We start from the raw sequence: 15,511 nt of genomic DNA on the forward strand, positions 1-15,511 counted from the left end.
TAGCGGATAGAAGAGAACTAGGAGTCGGATTCCTGGTTAATAAGAATATAGCTGGTAACATACAGGAATTCTATAGCATTAACGAGAGGGTGGCAGGTCTTGTTGTGAAACTTAATAAGAGGTACAAAATAAAGATTGTACAGGTCTACGCCCCTACATCCAGTCATGATGACCAGGAAGTCGAAAGCTTCTATGAAGACGTGGAATCGGCGGTGGGTAGAGTGAAAACTAAATACACTATACTAATGGGCGATTTTAATGCCAAGGTAGGCAAGAAGCAGGCTGGAGACAAGGCAGTGGGAGAATATGGCATAGGCACTAGGAATAGCAGGGGAGAGTTATTAGTAGAGTTTGCGGAACAGAATAATATGAGGATAATGAATACCTTCTTCCGCAAGCGGGATAGCCGAAAGTGGACGTGGAGGAGCCCGAATGGCGAGACTAGAAATGAAATAGACTTCATACTCTGCGCTAACCCTGGCATCATACAAGATGTGGACGTGCTCGGCAAGGTGCGCTGCAGTGACCACAGGATGGTAAGAACTCGAATTAACCTAGACCTGAGGAGGGAACGGAAGAAACTGGTACATAAGAAGCCGATCAATGAGTTGGCGGTAAGAGGGAAAATAGAGGAATTCCAGATCAAGCTACAGAACAGGTATTCAGCTTTAACTCAGGAAGAGGACCTTAGTGTTGAAGCAATGAACGACAATCTTGTGGGCATCATTAAGGAGTGTGCAATGGAAGTCGGTGGTAACTCCGCTAGGCAGGATACCAGCAAACTATCGCAGGAGACGAAAGATCTGATCAAGAAACGCGAATGTATGAAAGCCTCTAACCCTACAGCTAGAATAGAACTGGCAGAACTTTCGAAGTTAATCAACAAGCGTAAGACAGCTGACATAAGGAAGTATAATATGGATAGAATTGAACATGCTCTCAGGAGCGGAGGAAGCCTAAAAACAGTGAAGAAGAAACTAGGAATTGGCAAGAATCAGATGTATGCGTTAAGAGACAAAGCCGGCAATATCATTACTAATATGGACGAGATAGTTCAAGTGGCTGAGGAGTTCTATAGAGATTTATACAGTACCAGTGGCACCCACGACGATAATGGAAGAGAAAATAGTCCAGAGGAATTCGAAATACCGATGGTAACGCCGGAAGAAGTAAAGAAAGCCTTAGGAGATATGCAAAGGGGGAAGGCAGCTGGGGAGGATCAGGTAACAGCAGATTTGTTGAAGGATGGTGGACAGATTGTTCTAGAGAAACTGGCCACCCTGTATACGCAATGCCTCATGACCTCGAGCGTACCGGAATCTTGGAAGAACGCTAACATAATCCTATTCCATAAGAAAGGGCACGCCAAAGACTTGAAAAATTATAGACCGATCAGCTTACTGTCCGTTGCCTACAAAGTATTTACTAAGGTAATTGCAAATAGAATCAGGAACACCTTAGACTTCTGTCAACCAAAGGACCAGGCAGGATTCCGTAAAGGCTACTCAACAATAGACCATATTCACACTATCAATCAAGTGATAGAGAAATGTGCAGAATATAACCAACCCTTATATATAGCTTTCATTGATTACGAGAAAGCGTTTGATTCAGTCGAAACCTCAGCAGTCATGGTGGCATTACGGAATCAGGGTGTAGGTGAGCCATATGTAAACATACTGGAAGATATCTATAGCGGCTCCACAGCCACCGTAGTCCTCCATAAAGCAAGCAACAAAATCCCAATAAAGAAAGGCATCAGGCAGGGAGATACGATATCTCCAATGCTATTCACAGCGTGTTTACAGGAGGTATTCAGAGACCTGGATTGGGAAGAATTGGGGATAAGAGTTAATGGAGAATACCTTAGTAACTTGCGATTCGCTGATGATATTGCCTTGCTTAGTAACTCAGGGGACCAATTGCAATGCATGCTCACTGACCTGGAGAGGCAAAGCAGAAGAGTGGGTCTAAAAATTAATATGCAGAAAACTAAAGTAATGCTTAACAGTCTCGGGAGAGAACAGCAATTTACAATAGGCAGCGAGGCACTGGAAGTCGTAAGGGAATACATTTACTTAGGGCAGGTAGTGACGGCGGATCCGGATCATGAGACGGAAATAATCAGAAGAATAAGAATGGGCTGGAGTGCGTTTGGCAGGCAGTCCCAAATCATGAACAGCAGGTTACCGTTATCCCTCAAGAGAAAAGTATATAATAGCTGTGTCTTACCAGTACTCACCTAGGGGGCAGAAACCTGGAGCCTTACGAAAAGGGTTCTACTCAAATTGAGGACGACACAACGAGCTATGGAAAGAAGAATGATAGGTGTAACGTTAAGGGATAAGAAAAGAGCAGATTGGGTGAGGGAACAAACGCGAGTTAATGACATCTTAGTTGAAATGAAGAAAAAGAAATGGGCATGGGCAGGACATGTAATGAGGAGGGAAGATAACCGATGGTCATTAAGGGTTACGGCCTGGATCCCAAGGGAAGGGAAGCGTAGCAGGGGGCGGCAGAAAGTTAGGTGGGCGGATGAGATTAAGAAGTTTGCAGGGACGGCATGGCCACAATTAGTACATGACCGGGCTTGTTGGAGAAGTATGGGAGAGGCCTTTGCCCTGCAGTGGGCGTAACCAGGCTGATGATGATGATGATGATGAATTATTTGGGATACGTTCTCATCCCCCCGTCAGCAGCGAGACTGACTGGACAGCCTGGCTTGGTTCCGGGGACGTCGACCGACAGCTTGAACTTGTGGACTGGGCGGAGAAGGCCAAGCAGGCCCAGGGCCTTACTCGAGCCCGATCCCTCAGCCACGTCCTGCATTTACCCTTCTCCCTTTCAATAATGTTTACCACCACCACCATCGGCAACGACACTTCCGTGCTGCTTGAAAGGTCAGTATGTTTCTTGTGTCTAGGTTAGGTGATGTGTCTAAGTTAGTGCATGTGAAAGTGCGTTATAGACTCACTATAAAACTTGGTGCTGGGCTAGTTGGTGATGCATTCTTTAAAATTGATGGTAGCGCTAAAAAGGACGGACACACGATGAAAAGACGACACGACGACGAGGAAACGCGTTTCCTCGTCGTCGTGTCGTCTTTTCATTGTTTGTCCGTCCTTTTTAGCGCTACCATACGCGTTTAGACTCACGTTTTCTCTCTCTCTCTCTCATTCACTCGCCATTCCCCTCCCCACGTGTAGTGTAGCAAACTGAACTCAGTCTGGTTAACCTCTCTGCCCTTCCTCCTTCCCTTTCTCTCTCTCTCTCTCGTGTCTAACTACGAAAGTGTTCATTGACAAAAAGAATTATTACTTTCCCTTGTAACTATTTCTATGTTTGTCTCCTTTCATGTAGAGTAGGCAGGCGTTGCAAGTGACCCTTCCGGTGGCAGTTGCCAGCACTCTCCTCGCTTTCCCTTTCCGGCGATGTGTATATATGTTTTCAAAGCAAATAACCAGTCACCCCCTTCTAAGCAATACGCCACAAGTCGGAAGCCATGGCTAGGATACCAAATTGGGGCTAATTTGGCTGTTAGAATGAACGACGATCAAAGCACGGCTGAAAACGAGATTAGCTTTGAAGCCAGGTACTTAATGTAAAAAAAAAGCTTTCTTTAAATTTATTGGAGGAAGACAGAAGTGGAACGTCCATAGCTACCGCTGTGGTTGCTCAGTGGCTATGGTGTTGGGCTGCTGAGCACGAGGTCGCGGCATCAAATCCCGGCCACGGCGGCCGCATTTCGATGGGGGCGAAATGCGAGAACACCCGTGTGCTTAGGTTTAGGTGCACGTTAAAGAACCCCAGGTGGTCGAAATTTCCGGAGCCCCCCACTACGGCGTTCCTCATAAGCAGAAAGTGGTTTTGGCACGTAAACCCTATAATTTTTTAAACGTCCATAGCTTATGTTCACATCGGCTCTGTCTTCTTGAAATGTTTTCGCCGCGATTTTCTGTGAATACCAGCCCGTATTTTGTACCATTGTACCTACAGAGTCCGTGTGACCAGTAGGACTCTGTAGACACCAAGTTATCAGGTGGGACATTTATTTTTGCGGGACTGTGACCACTTTTGTGTTACGACCACGCCGTCGCCGCGCTAACACTAAGCGCGTGCGCCAGGTGCTCGGGCTCCCAGGTGCACGGCCTACCAGGCTACCTGGGCCGTTCCAGCGCTTGCCCGTGCGAGCTCGGCTGCGACGCACAAGCCCTTGGCCAAATCCGCGAAGCATGAAAGTACAAGTGTGTGGCAAATATATTTCCTCAGAGGAGTTAACTACCGAGATGGGCTGGTGTACCGCCCGTTCCCGCCGGTGTACCGCCCGTCGCCCCGACGACAAACGGGGCCGAAAAATAGGACCCAAGACTCTCGCTCTCGCTATAGACCCAGGCAGTAAGTTAGGAATAAGGTTCTCAACGCCGGGCACGTGCTGCCACTACCAGCAAATGAGATCAAGATCATCGTTAGACTCGAAGGAGCACTCAATATTTCCAAGGTCGGCAGCCCTACAGTGACTGCAGCTATTCTTCAAGCAACACAACTTAGCTCAGAAGACAGCCAAACTGACACAATCTGCTCGAACAACCAGCAAAACCTCATGGTGATCAGCACGCCCAGCCCGCAAAGTGCGCACTGGTACGTAAGAATAAAGTCCATCCAAGTCAACGGGGTAACCCACGAGGTCAGCGCGTACGAAGCTGCCCCATATAATAATACCAAATGAGTCATCAAAGGCATCCCTCTCCCCGATAACGCCACACAAGTCGACGCTAACATCATAAATCATCGTAATCCCTAGCCGCCAAACGAATCGGTTCCACCACAACCATCGTCATTGCCTTTGACGGACCTGACGTACCATACATGGTTCGCTATGGCGCAATACTAATACCATGCTCCCTGTACCGCAAGCAGACCGATATCTGTTACCACTGCGACCGTCTCGGTCACCACATGGACGTTTTCCCGTTCCCTAATAAGATCTGCCGGAGCTCGCAACCCAGATCAAGATCATCAGTATACACCCAAGTGCACGTTGTGCGGGGACCCCACCCCACAGCGGACAAAGCTTGTACTGCCAGATACAAAACGCCGTACGTTATACGAAGACGCCTCGGAGAACGCCGAGCAGCACAGCAATCAGCCCTTCAATCAGATTTCCCGTCCATGGAGACCAAGCAGCGGTCCCGGTCCCACTCCCTCTCCAGACCGAGGGCGGGCAGTTCCAAATCAAGATCCACGTCGACTCCAGGAGCAACATATACCTTGGAAAGGGTGAGCTTCGCAGAGGCCCTGACGGGCGTCTCGCGAGAGGGTCATATGAGATCCCTCCCACTCCCTAAACCCAACACAGACAACACAGATATCGAACACCTTAAGAAAACGCAGTTATGCGTGACTTAATCCAAAAGCTTACCCAGAAGGTTCACAGCCTCAAATAAGCCAAAACCCAATCCACACCCAACATCCCAGAACCCGCTACCAACTGCCTACCCGAAAAACTCTCAAGACTAGCCCCCCCAAAAAACGAGCCCTCCAAGAAGGAGCTCAGGGCCAAGTACGCTCCGAAGTCGAGGACATGCTCGTACACTCCAAAGCACGGTAGAAAGCTTAGGCAATTCTCTAATCGCCCTTATGCACAAAGTCACCGCCATGGGAGCTAATATTCAAACCCTTTTCACACAAACCGCTTCCACCGCTCAAGCCGTAGCCATGGACACAACAGGAACCGTCGCCACCACCCTGCCACCTGTGGCATCCCCTATCCTTCATCATGGCCAACACTAACACTGACGCAACGTTCTGGCAGTGAAACTGCCGAGACTACCTCCATAAACAACCCGTTCTCCGTCAACTCGAATGTACACTCCAATGCACTTTCTATTCCTTTTCTCAACCCACTTCTGCTATAGCGCAAATTGCGCTGCAGTATGTATGTAAAAATAAATAAATAAATAAATAAATAAACACCTCCGTGCTACTTCATGTCAACATGACGTAATCTTACTCCAGCAAACACACGACACTCCGGTCAACCTTTCCGGATATCAACCTTTCACCGCGAACAACGCTCCACACGAGGTCTCCACACTCGTTCGAAAAAGAATTACTGCAATGGAACACGATCTCCACGATCGGCGCATCGAACACCTCTTTATTGAGGTCATCCCACACAGAAAACGAAAGGAAGGAATATTTATCCTCAATATCTGCAATACTCCATCTCAACGCCATAACCGATTCCTAACCCTCTTCAAAAAGGCCTTTAACATCGCAGGCAGCAGCCCCCTTATCATCGGAGGTGACTTCAATCTCCCGCACACAGGATGGGGTTACAGACACAGTTCTGCTGCAGGTCGTAACTTATGGCAAGACTCCCATGATCATGGGCTTACACTCATTGCTGACCCAGCTTTCCCCACTCGCCTCGGCACTTCTACTGAACAAGACACGACACCAGACCTAACTTTCACCAAAAACTCAGACAACGCCCATTGGTGCAACACCCAACACGACCTCGAGAGTGATCCCTCTATCATCTAAATTACTCTCCCAGGAACTTAGCTTCGTTAAACAGCTGATTGTCCCGCCTGCAAAAGGCACACGGGAGACTATGGCGTTGGTCTTCTAAACGTGAACCGCCGAAGAATACGTTATATGCAGAGTAGACGATCTCTTCCACATCGTTTCGGCTGCGGTCCAGATTATCGCTGCGCTTATCCGAGGCGACATGCAATTAACAATATATATTACGCGGTTCCCACGGCGTATTTTCTTTGGAAAGCGAGAATTCAAACTTAAGGTCGTCGCACACCTCTGAGATGGGGATGCGCTTGTAAATATGTTTCATGATGTTTCAGTGTTGTATACGAAAAAAAAAGAAATAAAATAAAAAAGATTGGAAATTTCTTTCTTGACTATTCTGCCATATTCAGTGCTAGTTTTACAGTCGCGGACAGACTAAAATGGACCACGGCAAAGGCGGCTTCGGTAGACTTTCTCCGATAAGCTCTGCTATCGCCGAATCTTAAACGAACAGATTTTAATACTATGCGCCAGAAACAGAGATAATTCCATTTAACATGGTCGCCACCCTAACAAGGCCCTTTCAGTGCAACTGTCGCCTGGAACATGCTGGCGTAAGAACAGCCCGCCAGCAAGCTCACGACACCGCCCAAGCAGTCTGCTAATAGCGAGCCGCCGGCGGTAGAGCATAGAGAAAGAAATTTCAACGTTGAATTTCTGTCTCTATGGGTAGAGCATGAATGCACACGGTTTACACGGCGTCAAGCGCTCTACGTTCCAGTAAAAAGAAAACAAATCCAAGATTCGATGATGGCAGTTATCATAGGAGAAAGCCTACCGAAGCCGCTTCATCTACTGCGAATAAACCCAGCAGTGCGAGATAGCATGGGTCGCGCACCTTCATTCCAACAACCTATCGCGCACGGATAATTCCGAGTCTAGCATACGAGACGCCGCAACGATCCTCTGCGTACGCGGTATCGTGGTCACGCGACAGAAAAAAAAAAGTGTATAGGGCCTTCAGCTTTAAGGTGGCAGCCGTCAGCTGCAGCTTGAGCTGGGCGCAGGGAACAATCGCACTCCCGACAACCCATTCCGGCAGCGCATCAGACGGCGGCATCTGGCGCTGCTAGTTTGCACTGGTCCGCGTTTTTGACCCGAAGCCGCGACTGCAAATCGCCGACAAAAACAAAAAAAACGAAAACATCTGGTTTTGGTTCCTTCACATCGCGGTGGTTCGATGGCCTGCGGCCGTCCGTACAGCGCCACAGCGCCACAGAATAAAGAAACAACGCCAAGTGGTGAACTACTGGCGATTCACGCGCCCATTCGTCCCGACCAAAAAACGTTGGTCCCGACCATACCTAGAGGGAAATCTGGCGCTGCGATCGTTCAACCATCATGCGAATGATGGGAAGTACAGGCTTCGGATTGGCATTCTATTGACTGGCGAACTAGTCTACAAGTATTTTTTTGGCAATTTTGGTTTCGCTCCAAGCGCAATTGCTCTAACATGCAGTGGGACAGTGCAACGCAAAGCTCTGCCTTTGTTATGTTGCTCGGACTGGCGATAGCGCGCTGGGCCAGCGACTGGGACGATGCTTGTGTCGCAGTGTGGCGTCGAAGCCGTGACGAGAAAGCGGCGGCATCGTAAACGTTGAAAGAACATGTTTTCAGCGTTTGGACCTTGGTTTCTTAAGTGTGTTAGGTTGTCGCTGTAGCGTTACGTGCTTTATGAAACTTCAGAATACAAGACATGTACAGTTGTACTTCTAGTGGCTTGACAATACAATTTTATTGAGGGCTTCATTATGCATTCTTCGTTTATGTGCTCATTGAAATGCGTGTTTTAGGACTTTGAGAACAAAAACTTACTTGTGGTAGGAAAGGTTGCTGTTTCCTGGCTGTAGTTTAGTGTCGCAAGATGGGTAAGTGCAAAGCCACACCATAACACTTCGGAAGCGGTACGTCAATGTAAAATACGATGAAGCATACTCGTAGGAGGCCACTAGCATCCAAGCTAGCACTGCAGCAGATGTGCTTAAAATACTTGAAGACGTTCAGCAATCGTGATAGTCGACGCAGCCTTTCGAAAGGGCGAGAGAGTTCGAAGTGCCTGTCGTCTGCGAGAAATGTCAGGCGTTCGCAGCGAGCAGACGTCGTAGCAGACGACATTTGTAGCATATCGCTCAAGGGGGCAACACTTTCTCACAATAAAAAAATTTATTTCCATAAACACTTCATGAGTATTTTTATATAAGTACATGTACGCTTGTTATTGCTGTTGCAAAAATAAATAAATAATTATTCTCTGGCGTTAAATCGGGAACAGAATCGCACAAGAATGCATACCCTGGTGTGTCCTGGTGACAAACCATAGTAAACCATGCTTCCATCTCAAAGTCATACAAAGTTTATGTAGCGTGTTGCACATTATGTCACATAATGCAGAAATAAAATTAAATTCTACACGATAATATTTGAGTATAGCTTCGTTTACTGCGCCGCAAGCAAACGACACTACTCTAAAGATCGAAGTCAAGCCGAAGCCTGTACTTCCCATCATTCCCATGTTGGTTGAGGCAACGCTCAGGAGGGCCCCGTAGACAGTAGCGCCACATTTCCCTCTAGGGTACTTATTTATAAACTCTATGGTCCCGAACGTAGAGTTTCATATTAGTATACCTAGAGGCAAATTTGGCGCTGCGATCGTTCAACCATCATGGGAATGATGGGAAGTACAGGCTTCGGATTGGCATTCTATTGACTGGCGAACTAGTCTACAAGTATTTTTTTGGCAATTTTGGTTTCGCTCCAAGCGCAATTGCTCTAACATGCAGTGGGACAGTGCAACGCAAAGCTCTGCCTTTGTTATGTTGCTCGGACTGGCGATAGCGCGCTGGGCCAGCGACTGGGACGATGCTTGTGTCGCAGTGTGGCGTCGAAGCCGTGACGAGAAAGCGGCGGCATCGTAAACGTTGAAAGAACATGTTTTCAGCGTTTGGACCTTGGTTTCTTAAGTGTGTTAGGTTGTCGCTGTAGCGTTACGTGCTTTATGAAACTTCAGAATACAAGACATGTACAGTTGTACTTCTAGTGGCTTGACAATACAATTTTATTGAGGGCTTCATTATGCATTCCTCGTTTATGTGCTCATTGAAATGCGTGTTTTAGGACTTTGAGAACAAAAACTTACTTGTGGTAGGAAAGGTTGCTGTTTCCTGGCTGTAGTTTAGTGTCGCAAGATGGGTAAGTGCAAAGCCACACCATAACACTTCGGAAGCGGTACGTCAATGTAAAATACGATGAAGCATACTCGTAGGAGGCCACTAGCATCCAAGCTAGCACTGCAGCAGATGTGCTTAAAATACTTGAAGACGTTCAGCAATCGTGATAGTCGACGCAGCCTTTCGAAAGGGCGAGAGAGTTCGAAGTGCCTGTCGTCTGCGAGAAATGTCAGGCGTTCGCAGCGAGCAGACGTCGTAGCAGACGACATTTGTAGCATATCGCTCAAGGGGGCAACACTTTCTCACAATAAAAAAATTTATTTCCATAAACACTTCATGAGTATTTTTATATAAGTACATGTACGCTTGTTATTGCTGTTGCAAAAATAAATAAATAATTATTCTCTGGCGTTAAATCGGGAACAGAATCGCACAAGAATGCATACCCTGGTGTGTCCTGGTGACAAACCATAGTAAACCATGCTTCCATCTCAAAGTCATACAAAGTTTATGTAGCGTGTTGCACATTATGTCACATAATGCAGAAATAAAATTAAATTCTACACGATAATATTTGAGTATAGCTTCGTTTACTGCGCCGCAAGCAAACGACACTACTCTAAAGATCGAAGTCAAGCCGAAGCCTGTACTTCCCATCATTCCCATGTTGGTTGAGGCAACGCTCAGAAGGGCCCCGTAGACAGTAGCGCCACATTTCCCTCTAGGGTACTTATTTATAAACTCTATGGTCCCGAACGTAGAGTTTCATATTAGTATACCTAGAGGCAAATCTGGCGCTGCGATCGTTCAACCATCATGGGAATGATGGGAAGTACAGGCTTCGGATTGGCATTCTATTGACTGGCGAACTAGTCTACAAGTATTTTTTGGCAATTTTGGTTTCGCTCCAAGCGCAATTGCTATAACCTGCAGTGGGACAGTGCAACGCAAAGCTCTCTGCCTTTGTTATGTTGCTCGGACTGGCGATAGCGCGCTGGGCCAGCGACTGGGACGATGCTTGTGTCGCGGTGTGGCGTCGAAGCCGTGACGAGAAAGCGGCGGCATCGTAAACGTTGAAAGAACATGTTTTCAGCGTTTGGACCTTGGTTTGTTAAGTGTGTTAGGTTGGCACTGTAGCGTTACGTGCTTTATGAAACTTCAGAATAGGACAAAGAAGGCACTACTGATACAAGACATATACAGTTGTACTTCTAGTGGCTTGACAATCAAATTTTATTGAGGACTTCATTATGTGCTCGTTTATGTGCTAATGGAAATGCGTGTTTTAGGACTTTGAGAACACAAACTTACTTGTGGTAGGAAAGATAGCTGCTTCCTAGCTGTAGTCTAGTGTCGCACAATGGGTACCCGCAAAGCCACGCTGTAACGTTTCGGAAGCGGTACGCCAATATAAAATATGATGTAGCATACTCGTAGGAGGCCACTAGCATCCTAGCTAGCACTGCAGCAGATGTGCTTAAAATACTTGAAGACGTTGAGCAATCGTGATAGCCGACGCAGCCTTTCGAAAGGGCGAGAGAGTTTGAAGTGCCTGTCGTCTGCGAGAAAAGTCAGGCGATTGCAGCGAGCAGACGTCGTAGCAGACGACATTTGTAGCATTTCGCTCAAGGGCGCAACACTTTCTCACAATAAAAAAATTTATTTCCATAAACACTTCATGAGTATTTTTATATAAGTACATGCACGCTTGTTATTGCTGTTGCAAAAATGAATAAATAATTATTCTCTGGCGTTAAATCGGGAACAGAATCGCACAAGAATGCATACCCTGGTGTGTCCTGGTGACAAACCATAGTAAACCATGCTTCCATCTCAAAGTCATACAAAGTTTATGTAGCGTGTTGCACATTATGTAACATAATTCAGAAATAAAATTAGATTCTACGCGATAATATTTGGGTATAGCTTCGTTTACTGCGCCGCAAGCAAACGCCACTACTCTAAAGATCGAAGTCAATCCGAAGCCTGTACTTCCCATCATTCCCAAGTTGGTTGAGGCAACGCTCAGGAGAGCCCCGTAGACACTAGCGCCACATTTACCTCTAGGGTACTTATTAAGAAACTCTATGGTCCCGACCGTCAGCAGCAGAGCAGCCGAACGCGGCACTAGAAATTTATCAAGCATGACAAGCACCAGCGCGAGAGCGAGGGTGCGGAGGAGAAGTTTGACGTCCCTCGGGGTACTCTGGTCGCGAGCGGGCGAAGCGCGATAGCAGCGCTGGGCCCGCAGCCGCTGCGGCCGCCTTCGTCATGGTCCATTTTAATCTGTCCGCGACTGTACATGCCTATAACTATTTTGTTAGGATGTAAAGTGTCTCTGGGCATTTCGGAGCTCTATGAAAAACAACAGAAAAGGTACCCGCGTTGACAATTATTATTATGATTTTTTTTTTGCAAGACCCTGACAACCAGCTACGGCTGGTGAACAGGGCTCGGACGGCGGCAGCAGCCATGGCTACCCGGACTGAGGAGACCACCCACCTTTGGGCTCAAGAAGCCTGGTCTAGCAATAAAGTTTATTTCTCTATCTCTCTATTTCAGTGAATCGTGCAGTATTCATTGAAGTTGTCATGGCTCTAAACGTTTTGTTTATTAAACACGCAGTTACTTCATTCCCTACATTATTTACGTACAGTTCTGAACCCACAATGAAAGGTTGTTTTATCCTGCGCTAAACTGGCACCCATGCTAAGCAGCTGCCTTCCTTGGCCAAAGGCATCGAACCGACGACAACTTGTGCTTAGCACGAGAAGGCCATTGTTCAATTAGGCCACTGTTGAGGTGTCGCTGCGCAAAGCAAAAACAAAACAATATTTAAATAAAGTTATGAAAAAAATTAGGAAGTAAAGAAAATTAGCTCTATATACTACCGACCATACCAACGCGAAGGAAGCGGGTGGTGGGATCAGATGGACTAATCTTTGGTAAATGAAGTTTTCAACAAGGAATCGAAATATATTGAAAAGTGCTATTTGTGATTAGATGCTTCATGGAATAATTTTGTCATGATATTTCTTGGGGTTATGAAATCTTCATGCGTGTGATCTTCTCGTCCCAAATCTTTCGCGATGTCTTTTGCGCCGAGTCATTCAGAGTAGAGGAAGAACGGCCTTCTGTTAACTGAGCTCTTCGTTCTCCGCCTCTCTATTACGTTGCCAACAAAGACCGAATGCTAGCGTTTTGGGACACCTACATCCGGAAAAAGCACAAGTGGCGCAAGTGGAGTGGCTGTGGGGTTCCGCTGCTCAGCTTCAGGTCGAGGGTTCGATCGCAGCCGCGGCAGTCGCACTTCGATAACGGCCGAAATGCAAAAATGCTCGTGTGCTTCGTCTTAGATGCACGTGAAAGAACCCCAAGTGGTCAAAATTAGCCCGTTAGTGCCCCTGTTACGCCATGTCTCAAAATAAGATCGCGTCGTTCGGGCACACAATTGAAGCTACAGAAATTAAATTTTTTTGTTCCAAGAAAAACAATGCGGCAGGAGCAGACGACTGCGCGTACAGACAACTCGACACATGTCGCGGCGCGCGCTCACGAGTTGCAAGTCATGCTCGCTGCCGGAGCCCAATGCGAATGTGAAGGCGGCCACGGAACCTGTATGACGGAACCGCGAAGATTCCGTCCGCGGGTTATCATATCCATAAAACTACCGCGACAGCGCTAACGCCATTGCATGTCCAAGAACACAGTGGAAGCATGTGGAAGCTTCTAGAACATTCCGAGCTCGGCAACTACGCAGGCTGCAACATTTTTTTTTTTATTCCTTTGGTTTAACCATCGCCCTCGCGCCAGTCGCGGTGATAAAAGCGGCACGGTGGCTAGCGAGCCGGTGACGTAGATCGACATTAGACCAATGAGAGAAGAAAAGAAATTGTCCGGGCGTATCAACGCATGCGCCGAAGAGCTTGGCATCGTGGTTGTCGTGGGCATATAGCGAGCATCCGGGGGCTTCCGCCGCCATTTTGCCTTTTCCGTCTGCTTCGGCGTGCGTCGTGTCTGCTGCCTTCTGCGTCGCACCCTACGTCGAGGTCCTGCTGGTCTTAATTACGCGCTAACAGTGGCAGCGCTTGTCGAAGTTACACGCTGCGCTTGTTCCCGCCTTCGGCCGACTCTGGAAGCACTGGCTTCATGCACCGGGGCCTGAAAAACGTGAGGCACTCCTCGAGAGACTTGTTGCCCGACCCGCCTGCCGTCTCGGCAATTCCTGGCCCCGCTTTCGAGCTCCCGGAGCGCCAGCCGGCATAACTACGTTACTATACGCCGACGACACTCCGGTCGAGCCGGCGCAGCGTATATAAGCCGGAAGTCGTTCCTGCCGAGTACTCGTTCTTTTGTTTGTGCGCATTTCCACCCCCTGACGGCGCCGGGACTATTGAACTGTGGATGAACTCTGAGCGTGGCCACCAACTCCAGGACCTGCGCGGCAACCCCTCGTCACGGCGAGCGTCGTCTCTACGAGCTTCGCATCGAGCGTCCTAAACGCTCAAAAGGCCTGTGTGTGCACTCTGTGCATTTTTTCTAGATGGTCTAGCTGGCGAGGGTGGCGCATGCCTTAGAGAAGTTAACTGTTTGTTCAGTTGCACTAGCTAGCGCTCACTGGTGTTGTATAGCTACACTACAAAATTGCGTAAGGTTAGTGTTGTTGCTTATCTTTATAAGCCCGAGGTTTCGTGGGCATGGCTTGCGGCCACACGGGTCTTCTCCGTGCCGGAATCGAAGAGGACGGGCCACGTGTTGCGGGGTGGCGGCGTATAGCTTCAGGTTTTAGCTGACACACAGGGTTAGCTCGCACTGCGCAGGCTACAGCTGATAGCCGTCCTCTTACGACTGCGTCAGGGACATGGACCCATCCCAATGGCCTTGCGACCCGACCCCACTATTTCGTGACGGAGATAGCCCGCGCGCGTCAGTGCGCGTGCTATCGAGCGAAATGTGGAATGACGGAAGCAAACGGCATTCGGACATTACCTCGCCAGCTATTAGGCACTAACCCGCTCTACGCAGCACCTCGACGCCGGACGTCGCCTGCTGTATTCGTCGGAGCTGGCCCGGTCAGCAGCTACAGTAAGCGGCCCGTTTCGTTGCCGTTGTTGCTGTTCGTTTTTCGATGTGGGCTTACTGTCCTCGCTATTTTCCAGAGCATCACTCGCACCGCGCACGGCCTACAGTGTTCCCTCGTCGGAGTGGCTTTGTGGCCCTGCACCGGGTAAATACCACGTGCAGATTAATAACAGTACTACATCTGTGTTCTCGAGTGCTTAAAATAAAAGCCTTGTTTTCGTTTCAGGATCCCGAGGTCCGCTTTCGAGATTGCGGACCACCAGTCGGAAGAATATCCAGTGTGCTGCTCCACGTTTGCCATCCTCCCAACGTCCACCGCCGGATGTGGCCTTGAGCACCTCTTACCGTGGCTGACCGCGTCGGCTCCTTTGCATTTCCACGTCCATGTCGTCCTTCTGCTACGGCGCACTTCGTTTGCTACTACTGGTAAATATCGCTTAAACACGATTCGTACTATCGCTGTGTCTTATTATTATTATTATTATTATTATTATTATTATTATTATTATTATTATTATTATTCCTTGTTGTTCATTGTTACTAATATTATTCATTGTTAGTATTGTTGTTGCTGCTATTCCCAATACCGCCGCTCTTGACTCGGAGCACAGCATGTGTAACTACTCCAGGCACACAGGCCCTTGGTAGGCGCTGCAACGTGTGGCCGCGTTGCC

At 48.0% G+C, this 15,511-nt stretch overlaps 1 protein-coding gene across 1 annotated transcript; it reads left to right on the forward strand.

Moving 5' to 3' along the window:
- The first annotated feature begins 13,732 nt into the window (after positions 1-13,732).
- On the forward strand, positions 13,733-15,257 carry LOC142573950 (uncharacterized). Its single transcript, XM_075683149.1, has 3 exons — positions 13,733-14,840; positions 14,915-14,982; positions 15,064-15,257. Exons 1-3 carry the CDS (start codon positions 14,714-14,716, stop codon positions 15,169-15,171), a joined length of 303 nt encoding a protein of 100 aa, XP_075539264.1. The 5' UTR covers positions 13,733-14,713; the 3' UTR covers positions 15,172-15,257.
- Positions 15,258-15,511: the final 254 nt, after the last annotated feature.

This window comes from Dermacentor variabilis, chromosome 3 (genome assembly GCF_050947875.1).
Source record: "Dermacentor variabilis isolate Ectoservices chromosome 3, ASM5094787v1, whole genome shotgun sequence".
NCBI classification, from domain to species: Eukaryota; Metazoa; Arthropoda; class Arachnida; order Ixodida; family Ixodidae; genus Dermacentor; species Dermacentor variabilis.

Excerpts from the sequence above, each read along its gene's own strand:
- LOC142573950 (XM_075683149.1), top strand. The coding sequence starts at position 14,714 with ATGACGGAAGCAAACGGCATTCGGACATTACCTCGCCAGCTATTAGGC. Across the intron at positions 14,841-14,914 it reads TGGCCCGGTCAGCAGCTACA|AGCATCACTCGCACCGCGCA; the intron begins GTAAGCGGCCCG and ends GCTATTTTCCAG. Across the intron at positions 14,983-15,063 it reads GCTTTGTGGCCCTGCACCGG|GATCCCGAGGTCCGCTTTCG; the intron begins GTAAATACCACG and ends TTTTCGTTTCAG.